Source organism: Sceloporus occidentalis, unplaced genomic scaffold (genome assembly GCF_023333645.1).
Source record: "Sceloporus occidentalis isolate IW3139 unplaced genomic scaffold, rSceOcc1.0.p SCAF_4, whole genome shotgun sequence".
NCBI lineage: Eukaryota > Metazoa > Chordata > Lepidosauria > Squamata > Phrynosomatidae > Sceloporus > Sceloporus occidentalis.
The window spans coordinates 77,654,498-77,672,375 of NW_028316984.1; the positions used below are offsets into that span (position 1 = coordinate 77,654,498).

At 42.4% G+C, this 17,878-nt stretch overlaps 1 protein-coding gene across 1 annotated transcript; it reads right to left on the bottom strand.

Moving 5' to 3' along the window:
- Positions 1-4,394: 4,394 nt before the first annotated feature.
- On the bottom strand, positions 4,395-17,771 carry LOC149314022 (angio-associated migratory cell protein-like). Its single transcript, XM_089520367.1, has 11 exons — positions 17,601-17,771; positions 15,373-15,510; positions 14,290-14,409; positions 13,745-13,884; positions 12,817-12,961; positions 12,372-12,455; positions 11,467-11,582; positions 10,062-10,162; positions 9,862-9,952; positions 9,181-9,335; positions 4,395-7,659 (listed from the first exon to the last, which is right to left on the bottom strand). Exons 1-11 carry the CDS (start codon positions 17,746-17,748, stop codon positions 7,584-7,586), a joined length of 1,314 nt encoding a protein of 437 aa, XP_089376493.1. The 5' UTR covers positions 17,749-17,771; the 3' UTR covers positions 4,395-7,583.
- Positions 17,772-17,878: the final 107 nt, after the last annotated feature.

Sequence of the window (17,878 nt, forward strand, 5' to 3'; positions counted from 1 at the left end):
ATAATTATAACCACTCTGAGAGCTTTTAGGGCTGAAGGGTGGGGTATAAATACCATAAATAAATAAATATTTGGAGGAACTTCCTGATAGTAAGGGCTGTTCAAGAGTGAAACACATTCCGTTAGAAAGTGGTGGATTTTCTCGTTGGAGGTCTTTAAACAGAGGCTGGATGGCCATCTGGCAGATTGCTTTGATTGTGAGTTGCTGCACAGCAGGAGGTTGGACTGGATGGCCCTTGTGGTCTCTTCCAACTCTATGATTCTATGATTCCTCTCCAGGGAAATAGCCCAAGATGGAGCAGCCTGCAAGGGCATACACTCCTCCTTCTCCAACTCGGGCTTCTTCTCCAGGGGAAAAAGCCTGGGACCAAGCAGCCAGGAAGGGAGCTCACCCTCCTCCTCCTCCTCCTCCTCCTCCTCCTCCTCCAGCCGCTGTTTTTCTCCCTGGAACATCTGCTCTCTGCCCCATACTGCAGTGAAGTAGGGAGTGCCCTTTTGATCCCACCCCTAGGAACTCCACCCACCGCACCAGTGACACCCCAGGTAGGGATGCCACTGAAACACAATTGTCCTCTGGATAATAGGCTGAGGTTTGGGAATTCAGCAAAGACACAGAAAAAGGAATAACTCAAAGGAGTAATTGTTGGGGGGGGGGAATAAGAAACTTCAATTTACTGTATTTAATATCCTTGAAACTGGAAGGAAAGCAACTGACTTGCAGAAATTCATCAGCATATTACACTATGAACAAACAAAAAAACCGATGCATAGATATTTTAAATCACTCATAGATGTCAAGATTAAGCATGCTATGTCAATTCAGATAGACATGCATTCTCATGGAAGAAGCCTTAAACGGTTGATTGAAGGGATAAGCCTGTTGACCTCCTAGTCAACTGCTATCACTCCCAACTCATATAAACACCATACTAGCAATAGGTTGACCAGGGTTCAGTGATTATGGGATGTATAGTCACACAACATGTGGAGGGCACTGGATTGGCTTCTTTGTGATAAGCAGTGCTGGTGAACTTGTGACTCTCCAGATGTTGTTGGGCTCCAGCTCCTATTAGCACCATCTGGCTTGACATTATGACTCCAAGGGAGCTGGAGTCTAACATCTGATCTAACATTTAAGGAGGGGTATCACACATTCTACACGTCACTGCTAAAAGCTAGAGAGATCACTTCTTTTCAATTATTGTAGGCCATGAAAATAGCTTCTCTTGTCCCTTCCCGCACAAGGAGCCAATATCTATGAAGTCTTCCTCATTGCCTCCTGGCTCAAAATACAGCCCAGCCTCAGTGTACTGAGACAAAGTGCAGTTTCTACCTCCTTGACAACTGATGGACACCAGAAACTGGAGAGTCACTACATCGCCATTATGAAATCAAGCTAAAAGCACAAACATAAAAGGAAACGTCAGACATTTTAGATCAGGGATGGGGAATGTGTGATAGTTTACACAGGATGCTGGAAATTTTCATTAGTACAGCACAGCCATTAGTGAGAGCAAATGGGAACTGCAATTCGACAGCATCTCCAGGGGCACACCTTTTCCAACCGTTTTAGACAATACTTTATTACCATGACTCATGCATCCCCAAAACAGCTAAAAACCATAGGGGGAGGTGTATTATTTTCAGTTAACAGGATGAAAAAGAGTAAGGATTGCGCATATCCAAGCTGAGCTGGGGCAAGGACCTATCTCCCAGGGTTCTTAACAGGGTTCCTATAAGACATCAGCCAGATTCCCATATCATCCCTAGGCTGGCCACATAGGGGGACTGTCCATTTCCTGAAACAGGAAATCTGGATGACAAACATGATAGAACACAGACAGCTGCTAGGTCAAGTGGCCAGGAGAAGAAAGCAACTGAGCCAAATTTCTGGGAAATGCAGCAGCTTAGAGCTTTCCCAGCTCTGATTGTTCTTGCACTGATCTCATTCAGTTGACAGAAGGCCACTTTAAAAAATTACAGGTACTCTCCTGTGGGCTACAGCAGTAGTCCAGCTCTCTTCAATAAATTATGTGTCTCTGTGTGAAAATCTTAATGTTTTTCTTCCAGGCTAATAGGGCAAAGAGTAGCAAGCCCTTTTTATGTCTTCACAGCTTGGAAGGAACACGTTACTGGCAACCCATCAATGAATTATGACAGTGTTAAGTCCAACGTACACCACTGTAATTCACATTTTTGGTCATTGTACAGGTCAGAACTCTGTACTAACCATGCAACAACCAATCACCCTATCCCAACCCACTTTTCCTCTCCTGCAGTGCCATAGCACAACTATTCTTTGGCTGACAGAGTAAGGAAAGTAAGAAGCATCCAGCTATCTTCTTATGATTCCTTTGTAACCTCCCAGGAGGTCCCTGAATATTTAAAGCACATTTTTTGTAAAATAAATAACTAAAATCCAATTAAGTGTTGCTGAAAAATAATGTGTAACAAGTAACCTCATTTGCAATTGGGAAGACTAAATGCATACCTATAACTTTTTTAAAAAAATCACATTCCAAACTCTGTGCCTTCAAATAAAATTCCAAAACCACACATTTTTGAAGAAAGGGCTGTGCTTGATCAGACCATAGATTGAGTTGACCCAGTATTCTTTTCACACAACTGAAGGTGCTGAAAGCCATGAGCAAAGCACCAATGGTTGTACAGTAACATACTGTCTCTCCTATTGAAGGTATTATATATCCAGGATGAGTAGCAGCCTTTTTTTAAAAAAAACTATGTTTCAAGTGACCACCTGAACTACAGCTCACCCCAGTCTTTAGGATTAGCATTACTAGTTCTTATGCCATAAACCACATATCATCTTTTTTAAATAGTTCACTACATTTCTTAATATGGCATGACTAGGATCCTATGCAACAAACAGTAAAACAGCAGTAGTAATACAGTGTACATATACACACACACAAACTTCATGTTTGTTCTTGTATCAAAAGCAAGGCAAAAGATACACAGGTGTGTCAGTTGTGTTTACTATATGACTCCAAATGAACCACAGGTCAAAGGAGTTGGATTAACATCACAATGCATTTAAAAGATTACAGATAATCCTGTATTTCTTGAAAAGATGAAAACAAATCAGAGGCCTGTTACAGACAGCCAAAATAAAGCTGCTTCGAGTCACAGTGGAGGTATGGTGTTTCAATGATGCATGCGTCCTAAGAGTCCAGAAGTCGCACCAAAGCCACACTCCATACCTAAGGACTGGAGCGTGGCTTTGGTGTGGCTTCTGGACTCTTAGGACGCATGCATCATTGAAACACCATACCTCCACTGTGACTCGAAGCAGCTTTATTTTGGCTGTCTGTAACAGGCCAGAGTAATTTTCTGATTTGCACTGTTGCAGTAAAAGGCTTTTATAAACATACAAGAAAGTCTTCCAGCCTTCCAGAAACTGCAAGGGGACTGGAAGTGCTTGCATGGTTATAGCTATGATGGAACTACTGAACATAACACTGCAAGGTTGCTAGAAATGCTACCCAATCCCCCAAATTATGATTATATACATGAACCTATGTCAGGTGTTTACAGACTGGCACCCTCCAGCATAACCCAAACTACAGGATGTGGGGGTCTTATCTACTGGGAAAACTGGAAATACAGTTCAGATGTGGGGAGTTTCTGTGTTTAATGTATCCATGCATCACCATCTCCATCCATTAGGAAGCTGCTATTCAAAATAAAGAGTTCTAATTTAACCTTTCTCTTGGTATGCGTATGGCGGGGGGCAGGAAGAGTACATTTGGGTCATTCTCACACCAACACTTATTCAAATATACATTCAAATCTGTTTTCCCTCTTCTGAATTTTAAGACATATAAAATTTTAAACTGAATGCCAGGAAGGCTGTACCACATGTGATCTCTGATCCCATGAGAAGAGTGGCCAAATTGCATCCCAGAGACTACTTAATGTCCCCACTCCTCACCTGTTTTTGTGGCCCTTGAATCTCTAAAGACAGCCCTTTTCTGGCCAAAAGAAAAGCAGTGAATTCCCTTTCCCAGAAGCCTCTAGGAGTGGCAATTCACCATTTCAAAAATGCACTTTTCAAAGGTAGAAGAGGGGTTCTGGCCACTTCTGTTGTTGTATTGGCAATCCATGTGAACCCCTGAGGTCCCTTATAAGCGAAGGAACACCAACCATGGAACAAAGAAATGTACTGTGAATGAAAGGATCTTTCATGTCATGTCTTAAGTATGGTAAATTACCCCATAGGACAAGGATTTCCCTGAGAAAATTACAGATGCCTTGAAATCCTTTCAGCAGAGGCAGAAGCTGAGGAGGGCAAGTCACATTAGAGCCTTAAGAGCAGACCAGCAGAAAGGCCGTAATGTGTGGGTAGTTCTTCTGGATTATGGACATAACTAAGAATGAAGTGTGCTTGACTTTTATTGTAAACTTACCTAATGCACACCTTTGTGCAATATGCCAAATGCCATTATGCCCATACAGTATTTACATTTTAAAAATAATTTGCACTGCAATTTTCTAATAAAAATACGTACAAAGTTGTCTATATAATGGGAGTGTGTGCACAAAACCTGGATATATTCATTAAAACAATGTACAAAAATGCATTGAATTAGGGAAAACAACTTGCAAAAATGCATATATAAACATGAAACTGTGTACAAAGATATTTCTGTTTGGAGAAATACATATAAATTTTCATGGTGACCTTTCTTTAAAATACTGCAAATTCATGAGGAAACAGGATGAAATGAACTTAAGGCTGGTAAAGATAATCACAGCAAAACCACAACTAACATGTATCCATCCCGTCATAACACTGGACTCTACTGATTTCATGATCATTTGCAGTCAACATACCATCTGGTGATGAGTTCAGAAAGGACAAAGGAAATTAAAGCTACATTCTTCCCATCCCTCAAGGTCAACTGTGCTAAGCAAGCAGGCTGAGATGATGACAGCACTTCCTTACTTCAAACCACTGCTCCACTGCATAAGCCTTCAAGATAAACATCATTTTACTTCTTAAGAAAGTGAGTGGGAAGATGATGAAATTAAAAAGTGGAGATGCCTATCTTATCCAGATAGCATCTACATAAGATGGGGCAGAAGGTCCCTTCAGAACAGAAATAAAGGATGAGATTCATCCTGATTAAAACAGATAAATATATTTAGGTAGAAACCAAGAAGCAGGAGTGCAATTCAGTTTGAGGTTTTGTCCACAGATAGCAAAAAGCAAAGATTATGAACTTCATATTATTTTGGTTGGCTCCACCAAAACAAGGGTTCACAATGAAAACTATTTGATTGACACCTTAACAGACAACTATGCAACATTTTTTCTCTAGAGTAGTGGTGCAAAGGGGAGCGACATGGGAAAGCAGCTTTCTTTGTGGAAAAGTTTGAGTACTTTTCCAGTCTTCCCAGAAATGTTAAAATCATGGCTTACACCTGATGCTGTCATTGCTCATAAATGAATCCCCCCTTTCTCCTTCAGTCCCCATGTATACCTCTCCCCAATCTGCTCATGGGATTGGGGGACCCTACAGAGTAGACCTTGGAGAGGTGAAATGAGGCTGCACAAGAGATGAGGGGAAGGAAAGCTCCTGTTGCCTGAGAAATCTGCTCACATAATATTAGGTTTAACACCATGGTTGCCATTTGTCATCAGAAAGATTTCAAGTCATGATGCCATAAGTGAGTAACTCTGTTTCCAACCGAATGTTTCAAGTGAAGCCCTACCAAATACCAAAATATAAATGAATCCCCATGAAGGATGAAGAGGACGTTGGGTACAAATGAGTATTTTCCAGACCTCTTTTAAATCACTGAAGTGTCATTTCTATAGCATCCAAATGACACACTATTGCCTCCCACTGGTGGGACAGATCATTCTAGCTTTGGTTCCTCCATCCCAGCAGATCCTAAAATATACCTCTTAGTAAGAATCCTTCTGTTCCTAAAGCCACACAATTTATCTTCACATCTTTCCTGTCTCCCACACTTTTTATATCATACTGCTGCAAAAAAGCCCCCAACCATTTTGTTCCCTGAACAAAAAACACACAAGCCTGGAAGCTGCCTGTGGGACCTGCAGTTACAACATTCAACCAGCAAATTTTCATCTCAGAAAGCAGGATGAATATTGCATGGTGCTCCCTCCATCAGCACACTGCTTCTCAGGAGTCCCTGCACCTACAACTGGTAAGTGACACCTAGGAAAGGTCAACATGTTTTGGGCTACAACTCCCAAAATTTCCCAGCCAGCCACTAAAGTGACATTAATGATTGTGGGGCAGGATATATTCTTCAGCAAATATTTCTGTCAGAGTCCTTACAAAAAGTGTCTCAAGCCCCCTCTCAAAGATTTTCCTTTCCTTTCTCCTCTGCTTCCCTCATCACAAGAGCAATGGATGTCCTTTAAGGAGAAATAGGCAAATATAGTGTCCACAATTAGGCAATCTTTCTTCTCACACTCAGCCAGCAAGCATTCTAAAAGTCTTGGCTCATCATTCAAACATCTCCTGCCAAGGCTACCACAGTATTAAAAAAAAAATCTGATAGGTTGCCTACAACAACCGTACCTATATTTACACATATGGTTGCAAAGGAACAAGCCCTAGCTCTATAATAAACCAGGTACCCCTGAACGTTATGCAACATAGCCTCCAACTCAGCTTTTGCCATTGAGATCAAGAAACGGGTTGGGAGAACAACAGGTACTTTCCTCCTGATTTGTTTATATGCAATCAGTTCCTCTTTCCAGCTTAACAGGTACATAAGAGGACAACAGAAAACTATGGCTGGGACATCAAGAAGCAAAACGTGGCTTTAAGATGATTGCCTTCTTTTTTATTTCATTATAGTGTCTTTGGACAGCAAAGGTGGGTGTGATTATTTGAACAGGTTGTGTTGCTGCTGCTCTTGTTGTTGGACAGATCCAGTACCCAAGGCTTGGTGGATGTATTCAGTTTTAACCTGAGTTCTGATGGTTGCTGAATGCGTCTTGGGAATCATCATTTTATGAGCAGCTGATCTCCTATCACACAAACACATGATTTGCTTAGACAAACCATGGGGCAAAGGTTTCAACAGAGGAAAGGACAAGCTTCCTTCTCTTTTCAGTAGTTGTGAAGCCATTCACCTGCTCCAGCTAATAAGGAGGAACATGGAAGACAATAGCCCTGATCACCAGGGACTTGGCACACTTCTTCAAAAGTGGAAGCCATTCCTCAATTTGGGAGAAATCCAGGGGCATTTCTGAGGCATGTCACGTCTTCCTCACCACAATCACGCTGACCAACTGTTTCTAAGTATAATGCGTTCACCCAGCTTTGAAGCTCAACAAAGCCCCAGGTTTGTGAGTTAATTTTAAAACTCCTCCTACAAAACTTGAGAAATTAGACCTGGTACCATGAAGAGACACAGGATGGCAAAACTTTCCCCTCAAAGGAAATACAAAGTTAGATGCCCCCTGAGACATGATTACACTAACCCTGCCCACCCCGCCATAGTCCTGCTGGCATGGCTGCCTGCATCCACATGGGCTTGTTTCTCCACAGTGTCAGTCTCTGCCTGAGTGAAGCACTGTTAGCGGTCAGGGCGCTGCACACAGAACACCTTGGCCTGGTGATCGCCAGAAGTGGTAACCACAATGGAAGCATCTCTGAAAGGAAAAAGGACAAGGGAAATGGGTTTATTTAAAATATTTATATCTCACCTTTCCAAAAAGTTCTAAAAATATGACTAGACACAACTCATTAAAGTGTTACTACCTAAAAGAAGAAACAAAGTAGCAAAGCCCAGAAAGAAAAAACTGGTAACAGTAGTAAAAGCTGACCACTGAAAACTCTAGCAAATAAAGACCTCAACAATAGCCCTGGCTATTCCCATCATAATATGCTACAGCAGTTTTACTGTCTAGTGCTATCCATATTTACTCTGAAGCAAGCTCTTCTGACTTCATAATGCTCCTAGCTAAATGTACGATGTATCACTCTTCATCTTGCATTCCTCTTTACATGGTCCATGTCAGCCAGATAGTAATGTTCCACATTTTACAGGTGAGCCAAAGGCCAGAAAGACATAACCAATCCCAAGATAGCCAAGGCATTCTCAGGATGGCAGGTGGAACAATTCACTTTCCTTGGGTTTATCTCTAAGAGGGCCATCTGCGATGCATGGAGATAAACCCAAGGAAAATGGATTGTTCCTCCTACCATCCCAGAGCCTTCACAATAAGTACAACCTCTCAATCCAAGGTATATTCCTAGCCCAAGCCCACTATACTCTCTGCCGCACCACATATTACCACTTTACTGGACCTCTACTGACCTTTGTGAGAACAACCACTGGAATGTGTCTACCAAGGTTTGTTTTTTAAAATGTGAACAACGAGCAGTGTGGCTTAGTAATTTGAGTGTTGGACTATGACTAGAGTTCGATTCTCAGCTTGGCCATGAAACCCCCTGTGTGACCTTGGGCAAGTGACAGACTCTCAGACTTAGAGGAAAGCAATGGTGAACCTCCTGTGAACAAATCTTGTCAAGAAAACCCCATGATAGAGTTGCTATCTAAGTCAGAAACAACTTGAAGGCACACAACAACAACAACAACAACAAATAAAGAGCACAGAAAGGAGAAAAATACTGCACAGCTATGCATAACAGCATTTTGGAAAGTCCTGGCTTTTCCTCACCAGGCAACCCTATTGCCAGAAAATGCCTCCATCATTCTTTAACTTCCAATTGGCAGCTAAGATGATATTATTAAATAGGCTCATAAACCCTTAAACCAAAGGGTTTATTATTTTTAACTGTTTGGGAGGACTTTTAAAACTATGTTATGACAAATTGCTTCAGTCTGTTTTTAAACATTTTTGTATCTGTTTTATGTATCTACATTTAATGATATCAATGTTTTTAGCTGTTGTACATAATGTCAGAATTCCTAGTAACCTCACAGGCAATAAATATATACTTTAAAGAAACAGATAAATATGCCTCCAAATCTGCTCAGCTCTACCACATTGCCCTCCTGAACCAATATTCCCAGCACAAGTTTCCAGTGCCCTCTACATCTCAGTTTATGGTGTTTATCACTCTCATTCTCCCTCTATCCAGCACTTCTTCCCTCTCTGAACCAACATCTCCTTACCAAAAAACATCTTTAGCATCCTGCCACTCACTTGTTCAAAGCGAAGTCCAAGATTTCAGCTGAGTGACCCCGGTACTCACTGATCAGCTTGCCTGAACGAGCATCCCAGAGGGATACAGCCCCATCCAGGCTGCAGGTGTAAACCACAGGTGCAATTTCCTCCCACAGGAGCTGTACAATTCCTGACTGGAAACACAAAGAGAATGGACATTAGCAGACTCTCAGCATTCCTCCCTTCTCAGCATGAAGCATGGCCCTTCATATTCTTAAGTCTTTCCACTGATAGTGCCAGCATTCCATAAACTGTAACAGCAACAACATATACTTCTCCAAAACCAAAATCGTCTCTGAAGTGGCTATTTGGATTTAGTATTGCATTCTTCCTCTCTCCTCTAGAAGGAGCAGATGATGGAACCTTTATCCACCAGCTCCTTATTGCACACCATGAACTTGGATCAGGTTTCTGAAGCATCCCATCATAGCTTTGCAGTTTCTGGTAGTTATGAGGAGGCAGAATACTGATCTGGAGCTCCTGCCCCCAGCAGGGTTGGAATGCAAGCTCACACAACTATAACTGTAAGCTGCACTCTCTCGTTGTTAGATCCTGAGTAAAACCTATTTCTTCCTCTCATGAGTCTGCAATTCAGAGAGCTTCATGGCAACCCATTTCTCCAGTGTCCCATGTGACATCAAGTCTCCTCTTCTCCATTACCTCATGCTGGCATTTGTGTCTTAGAGTCTGTGTAGCAATGTCATAAATGGCCAAGGTCCCATCCAAATAGCCAACAGCTGCCAATGGCATCCTGCAACAGCAAGATGGAAGAAAACGTTTTCTTATAACTTGCTTTACACAGTTCTTTGCCCATGATTCCAAGCACACACCACCAGCATCTACTCCCCTCTAATACTTACACACTGCAGAAACCCAGTGACTCCACAGAGTTGGACTCAGCCTCCTCAGCTTCTCCCACTGAAGGCTTGGGGGTGCTCTCTGCTTTGAACACAGACACAACCTGTAAGAGAGATGGACAATGATAGATACTTCTCACATTCAACATGCAAAGCAGAGTCTCTGGTTACGGAGCTAGGACAAGCATTGACACACTAGCAGAATTCAAAGAATTTTTGAAGAACCTTTGAAGTTGGCTAAAAACAATGCAGCAGGAAATCTGGAAAGCAACACACTACCCAAGACCAGGTTTTGACCAGTTTAACCACCCAGAGTCTTTTTGCCATTAGAACCCAACTTTCTGTGACAATAAGATTTTGTCCATAATCTCATGACATATCTCTAAAATATAGCATATGACCAAAAAAAAGTCTCCTCTTCCTCTTTGTAATTTCAAACTTTGATCCCATGGAGGGCAGAAAACAAGATCCTACAGAGACATCATATAAATCCTCAGACCACACTCACCGTGGAAAGTACAGTGCCATCTAATGGTAAGACATACAGTAATTTCTGGTCCCGTTCCAGCTCCAAATAACCTTAGCCCCCACATTGCCCTATTGACAATATGCATAACATGCCCACATTCATTTCCTTCTGGTGCTGCCCTCCTCCCTGCTCTTTCCATTAGTCTGCATCCTCAAAACAGCCAAATTCAAAGAGTTATGTTCCCTCGCTCCACTGTTCAACTGAAAAAGATCAAGAAGAACAGGAGCACTGGGAACAGGCAGTGTGACTATTATTTCTTTATTTGATCAAGAAAGATGGCTAGAAATTATGACACTTCTGCCTCTGTCCCCCAAAACAGTTCAGATCTCTGCCAGGGTGATAACTTCAGGGTGATGGCAAAGAAAGCTTTGTTCTGCTTCTTTGGCTAACTGATATTACAAGGTCAGAATAGCCATTAAGCATAGAGGTAAACTATATTTCTCCATCTCTGCCTCCCTACCTCCAAACCAGAGACAGGAATTGGAAACTTGTTATGGTTTGCTTCTATGTAAAGCCAACACTGAGCCCAAAGAAACCCAGGCTGCAGTCAAACTGTTAGAACTGTGTAGGGAGATAGACTTCAGCTCTTCATTTAAGTCTTCATTCGCTCCAGCTCCAAAGGAAGCCTTAGGACCACCTCACTTGCCATATGCTGGCTCCCTACTCACCATGGCACAAGCAAATTACCAAACCTAAAGACCAGTGACAAGCAGAAATCACCCAATCTTCCCTTAGCTATACAAACCCAATAATAATAATAATAATAATAATAATAATAATAATAATAATATCATCATCATCAATAAAGTGGTTTTTAAAACACATCCTCAGCTGAAATGCCACATTTTGCCTCTGCCTGGAGAGGAAGAAGGCACTCACCTTGCCTGTTGCAGAGTTCACCAGCTTGGCATGGCAGTCAACAGAGCCTGTCAGGATTAGGCTGCCATCCTTATTGCTGGCCACACATGTCAAAGGGCCCTGGTGGCCATCCTGACCTAGAAGTTGTTATAAAGAAATTGGGGGGGGGGGGGAGCACAAAACCAGTTACAAAGGGATGTATGGCAAGTGGACAGATTTCCTCCTCCACTCTCTCTCTGTCCCAATGCCTTCACTCACCATACCCTGCAGTCCCAATGCTACAGCATTAGTACTTTATATGGGTTAAAATGACCTCAAGGCCACATAGGCAATATGATTTCATCAGAAATGCAGACCTGTAACTTTCCTACTAAATCAACAACCTAGTGACAGAGAAAGATCTGTTGATGTCCCTGACACCAGCCTGTTCCAATTCTGTTGAGGCCTTTGTGATGTTCTTCAGCCACAAACAAAGGATGCAAACACACCAAGCCACACAGATGAAATCGTATATAGGTTGTCCACTAATGGACTTTTTAGTTGGCCAGTCTGGGAAATGCTTTGAGATTCTGCATGTTTTATGGAAGCCATCTACATTCCATGAACAAAGCTGCTTCTGAACTTCATAAGTCTTCTCAAGCAAGTATTATGATCACCCAAGTAAAATATCTAAATGCCATTCCTGCCTTTTGGCTGTATATGACAATAGGAAAGTTGAAACAAGGATTTCAAAACAGTTATACAGACCCCCATATTGAGGATGTTGTAAAGGTAAAGGTTTTTCCTTGACAAGAATGTCTAGTCACTACCGACTGTAGAGTCACTATTGTAGCAGCGGGTATTCTGTATGAGCAGGAAAAGTTGGGTAAGATGGTTTTGTGGGTCCCTCCCAACTCTGTCCTTCATGAAAAGAAAAATGTGGGTACCTTTAAGAACATGCAGTGGGCTCCCCTGCTTCAGATCCCAGATGCGAACTGTCCCATCTTCATAGCCAACCACAGCTCTCTTTCCTGCACAGAGAAGCTTTATGTTAGTCAATCGTTATCATACCCATGTAAACTTTCAGCATTTTTCTAAGGACACCCAAGAGCCCTTCCCAACTCAAAATGTCTAATCTGTGGTGGGCAATGGTGGATCTATCATCTTTGGCTAGCATATCTAGATGTGAGAGATTATGAGAGTTATAGTATTTAAAAATGGAGATGGAGAGAGCAAGGATTAGGAACATCTGTTTCTAAAAACTTGTTGCTAATTTTCAGTGTATAATGCAATGGGGAGTTATACCTAGAAAAGTTAAACTTTACAAAATCTTCTCTCACTCCTGCAGTAGTTCTGCCAACCCATTCCCACAATTCAGGCACTGCTGCTCACCATCAGGAAGGACATGGCCACATGTAGCTGGGCAGTTTGGCCCTTGGAAAGTCTTGCACTCCCCACTGGGAATCTTCCACATCCAGGAATTGCCATCTGCTGTGCCAGCCAGAAGGACATGCGATTGAGGATGCCACTCCATCCACTAGAAGCAGAGCAGGAAAAAAGAAAGAAGAAGAAAAGATTAAGAAGGATGCAGAACTGAAAGAATCTGGCTGTTTAGTCATGTGGTCAATAAAGTCTTATTCAAGAACCAACATCTCTTTAGAAGTGCCATCTGAATTCAGGGTTTGTTTGTCAACTCATATTTTCCTTTTAAGTTCTACATCACTTGTTGTTATGACCTCCAAGTCAACTATGACTTAGTGAGACCCTATCACAGGGGTTTCTTGCCCAAATATATTCAGAGGAGATTTGCCATTGCCTACTCCTAAGGCTGAAAGAGTGTGACTTAGCCAAAATCACCCAGTGGGTTTCTTTACTTGAGGCTGCATTCACATTGCAGAAATAGTCATCTGACACCACTTTAATTGACTAGGCTCAATGCTATGGGAATCATAGTTTGTTGTGATACCAAAGCACTCTGACAGAGAAGGCTAAATGTCTCACAAAACTACAGTTCCCAGAATTCTATAGCATTGAGCCATAGCAGTTAAAGTGGTGTAAATCTGAATTATTTCTGCAATGCAGATGCAGCCTGAGTAGGGAATTCAAATCCTGGTCTCCTAGAATCATAGTCCAATGGTCAAATGGCAAACACATTATTTTCCTGGGCTCAAGGGAACCAGTCAGATTGCTATTTTTTGGGTTCCTCAGATAACCCCTGCCTTATGTCCAAGTATTCATCATAGTGATTTCCACCTGGAAAACAGAATTATCTTTGTAATGAAAAACTTTTCCCCTGGAATTCACAAACCCCATTTCTCACCTCCAAATCACCCACTTCAAAAGACCAGATTTCCTCTTTGGTGTCCACCTTCCAGACTTTGATCAATCCACTCATGTCGCCTGTGGCCACAAAGGTGGAGTCATGACTGAACCCAGTACAAGTGACAGAGTCTTTGTGACCTAGGGAGAAAAACAAAAAGATCATGTTTTGGTGCTGTACACATTTTTTAAACAAGAGCTGGAAAGATACAGCCAAGGACTCGGGAAATCGAGGCTATAATTTCAGCTTTTAAAAACTGTCACACTTGACTATGCTCCTGGTAATGTCATCTCCATGTGTCCACTACAATTAAAATATCTGTGAAAACAAAAGGTAAAAAAAGAAAAAGAAAAAAAAGTGGGGGAAATCACCTAAAAATATAGGTCAAAATCTCATGTTCTACTTCCTCCTATTTAATCATATGCTGAAGAATTTCTATTGAGGATACAGAGAACAATCTGTTTTTAAAACTATTTTTAGACCCCAGTCAAGTACAGTTATTGCATGCTGTCCTCCAGCAGAGTGCCCAATTTGGGATAACTCACCTGAGCATTCAAAAAGGAGGTCTCCATCACTGAGGCGCCACACAAAGGCCTTATCGTCTTCACCGCCTGTCACTGCCAGTGTGTTGGTCTTGGGATCGAGGCTGACACAAAAAACAGAAGCTGAGGAGAATAATGAAAACAAAGTAAACATGTCACACAACTAACTATATCAGATTGCATGGGAAGCAACCAGACAAAACATATCAAAAGGATCCAAGAGACCGTTGGATCACTGTAATCTCTTGCTATCTCAAGGTATTGCCTTGGTTGCTTGAAGCCAACAGCCCCAACAGTTTTCAAACTAGCAACACAACCCAATGAGAATAGGGCAGGGATAGGAAACATATTGCCAGTAATGTTCAAGTTAAATTCCCATCAGCATGCCCAGTATCCATGGGCCACACATTCCCATTCCCTGACATTAAATATGTGCAGCTGTCTCTTTTTCACAGTAAGGACTCAGAAAAATCAAAGAAGAAAAAGGAGATTGAGCTACAGTCCTTCCTTGTAATTACAATGCTAAAGGGATTGCACAAATGATCCTGTTCTCTTTGTAACTCAAGGGACCATAGCCCTTTAAGACAAGAAGAAGAGATAGCAAAATTTGACAGGAGCAAGTCAAGTTGCCAAGCCTGGATTTAAATTGTCGTTACAAGGCTGTAATCTAGAAGGCTGCCTGACAACAGACAACATACATGCCAATTAGAAACAGGTGAGTGGCAAACTCCATGCTAGAATTTTTGTCAACAAAATGTATGTTAGGCATATTCAGACAACAACACACTGATGAACACAAGAAGGCGAGTGAGGCATCACACATGAAACTCCCTTACATAGCTCTCAAACTTGGGGATGGCATAATATTTTTAACTGCAATAAATACTAATCACAGGAACAGTTAGCCGACATGACTTCTTTCAGTACATTGGGAGGAGTGTTCTGGGCTCCCACTGCAGTCCAGCCATCCAACAACAACAACAACAACAAAACACCACATAGTCTCTACTAGATGTCACATTAAATGGGAATGTAAGAACCAGGGAAAGCAGGTAATGAAGTAGAAAATCTGCTCTTCTAGCTCACCAGTATGCTTGGAGAAGGTGACCTCGCTGTCATCTTGGGCCTCCATGCCTTCCTCCACTCCCTCATCTTCCTCATCTGCCTCCCAAGCACCCTGCTCTTCATCTAGATCCACATCTTCCATCTCATCAGCCAGATCATCTGTCAAAAAAGACAAAAAAAGTACAGGTTTTTGAAATGACTCAGCATCAAGCTCTTCCTTCGCAGTATCATTGCAATGTATCTGCTGTATCTCACACAAAACAAATTAAATTTGGAGGAAGAGGAATATGCCCCTCAAAGGTCCACACACCAATCCAAAACCAGAGGTTGAGAATTTCCACCTGCAAATATTTCAGATCCAGTGCCCTTCTGTGCCATGAGGTCTAGAAATGTTGTTCTGATCAATTGAAAAACATGTGTCGGTCTCTTTTTGCCTTAATTTCCCCTCCTGACCCCCATCTTTCATGTCTGTTTTGACATGAGAGGATGGATTGTCATGTTTACTGGTAACTAAGAAACTGGCAAAACCACCTCTGAAGATTCCTTGCCTAAGAAAACCCTATGAAATTCATGAGGTTGCCGTAAGTCAGCTGGTGACTTGAAGGCATATACATGCAAATTACAGCAAGAGCCTTTCCAGCTGTAAAGGCAGAAGAATGACAGAGAGATAAATATGTAGAGAGATCTTGTAGCACCTTTGAGACTAACTGAAAGAAGGTGGCAGCATGAGCTTTCATAGACTTAAGTCTTCTTCCTCAGATGCATTTGGTCTCAAAGGTGCTACAAGATCTCTCTACTTACTGATTCTACAGACGTAACATGGCTATATCTTTGAATTTTACCACTAGATAGATCAACAGACAGACAGACAACATTCCCCAAGGCAGGGACTGATTTACTTGATTCCTAGAAAGCAGTACACATAGGAGAGGAAAACATAAACGAACATCTCATCCTTCTCCCATTCCTTGAAAGAAGGGAACCCAGTCTATTAGATCCTCTGGATTTCAACATAGTATAGTTGATAGGAAGCAAACCAACTCATTTGAGAAGTGGTGCTGGAGAAAAGTACTGAGAATATTGTAGCTGGCCAAAAAGGTAAATGAATGGGTCCTTGAATAGATCAAGCCTGAACTCACCCTGGATGATCAAACTGAGGCTGTTGTACTTTGGCCACATTATGGGGATAAATGATCAGTCAGAAAAGCTAATGATGCTAGAAGGCAGTAGAAAGAGGGGAAGACCACACAGCAAATGGAGAGACTCAATTAGGGATGTCATGGGCCTGAGTCTGCCAGACCTGAGCAGAATAGTGGAGAACAGAGGATTTGGAGGTGTCTCACCCACAGGGCTGCCATGAGTCGAATTTGATTTGAAGGCAGTGAACAACAACAGCATACCCTTCCCATAAACCAGTGAGTGGAAGCTTTTTATATTAGTACTTCATGACATTGGAAGAAGCCACAGTGCTAAAATCACCAGTTCGCAAAGGTACTGTCAGAAGTAGAGTTCACCATTGGAGATGGAGAACTGACTAATGAAGTCTGAATCTTCATACAGATCTACCTAAGGCTCAACATAATCAGCAAGTTAACGCACAGGCTATGATACTGAAATCCATACTTTCCCAGATATTGCGATACTTGCATGCCAGCCAGAAACAGGCGTACAAATACATCCAACTTTATGGGAAAGGATTTGGTTTGCAAGGATAGGGGTTGTCACACAACTGCGCTGGTAAAAGATGCAAAGGCATAAATAGGTTGGAAAGCGATGTAAATGTGTGAGAATACGGAACATAAACAATACTGAGAAAGATAAATATGAATAGAAAAAGATGTGTTCTCCCAAACACACAGAAAGGGCAGGCAGTCAAAAACGCTTCTCTGTATTGAAAGTGGCGACCATTTGCAGTGTATCAGGAAGATACTTTGGGATGACAAAAGCAGAATAGGCAAGATCACCAGGCTCTGAAGGCAAATATGTGAAGATATGGGAAATGAACATGAACTGGGGGGAAATAAAAGGAAGGAGACACATATGCCTCTTATTATCCCCATTCCCCCTTCACACAACGCCTGAACTCCCGTGTCAGCCCTCCCTCCCCTCGCCAGGAATGGAAAGAGATGTCAATATGTGAGAATGAATAATAAGGGAAAGAAATCAAAAGGGGCGACACGTGATTTCCTTATCCCCATTCCCCTTTCACACCACCCTGAACTCCCGTGTCAGCGCATCTCCCTCTTTACCAGGTCCGGGGGGCCCGAGGTCCACCACTTCCACGATCTCCTCGGCCTCCCCTTCCCCTTCCCCTTCCCCGCCGCCTGCCATGAGCAAGAGCGAGGGAGACCCCTCTGGGGCCGGCTCCAGCCCTGCCTCGTCCCCGGCCGCCGCCATGCTGCCTGCTTCCACCACACACGCCTGACACCCTCCCCTCCAGAGAGAGAGAGAGAGAGAGAGAGAGAGGCGGAGCCAACGCCCCAGGACCAATCACCGAAGAGCGGGAAACCGCCCTAGCCAATCAGGA

Excerpts from the sequence above, each read along its gene's own strand:
- LOC149314022 (XM_089520367.1), bottom strand. The coding sequence starts at position 17,748 with ATGGCGGCGGCCGGGGACGAGGCAGGGCTGGAGCCGGCCCCAGAGGGG. Across the intron at positions 15,511-17,600 it reads CCTCGGGCCCCCCGGACCTG|ATGATCTGGCTGATGAGATG; the intron begins GTAAAGAGGGAG and ends CTTTTTTGACAG. Across the intron at positions 12,456-12,816 it reads TGGCCATGTCCTTCCTGATG|GAAAGAGAGCTGTGGTTGGC; the intron begins GTGAGCAGCAGT and ends TTCTCTGTGCAG.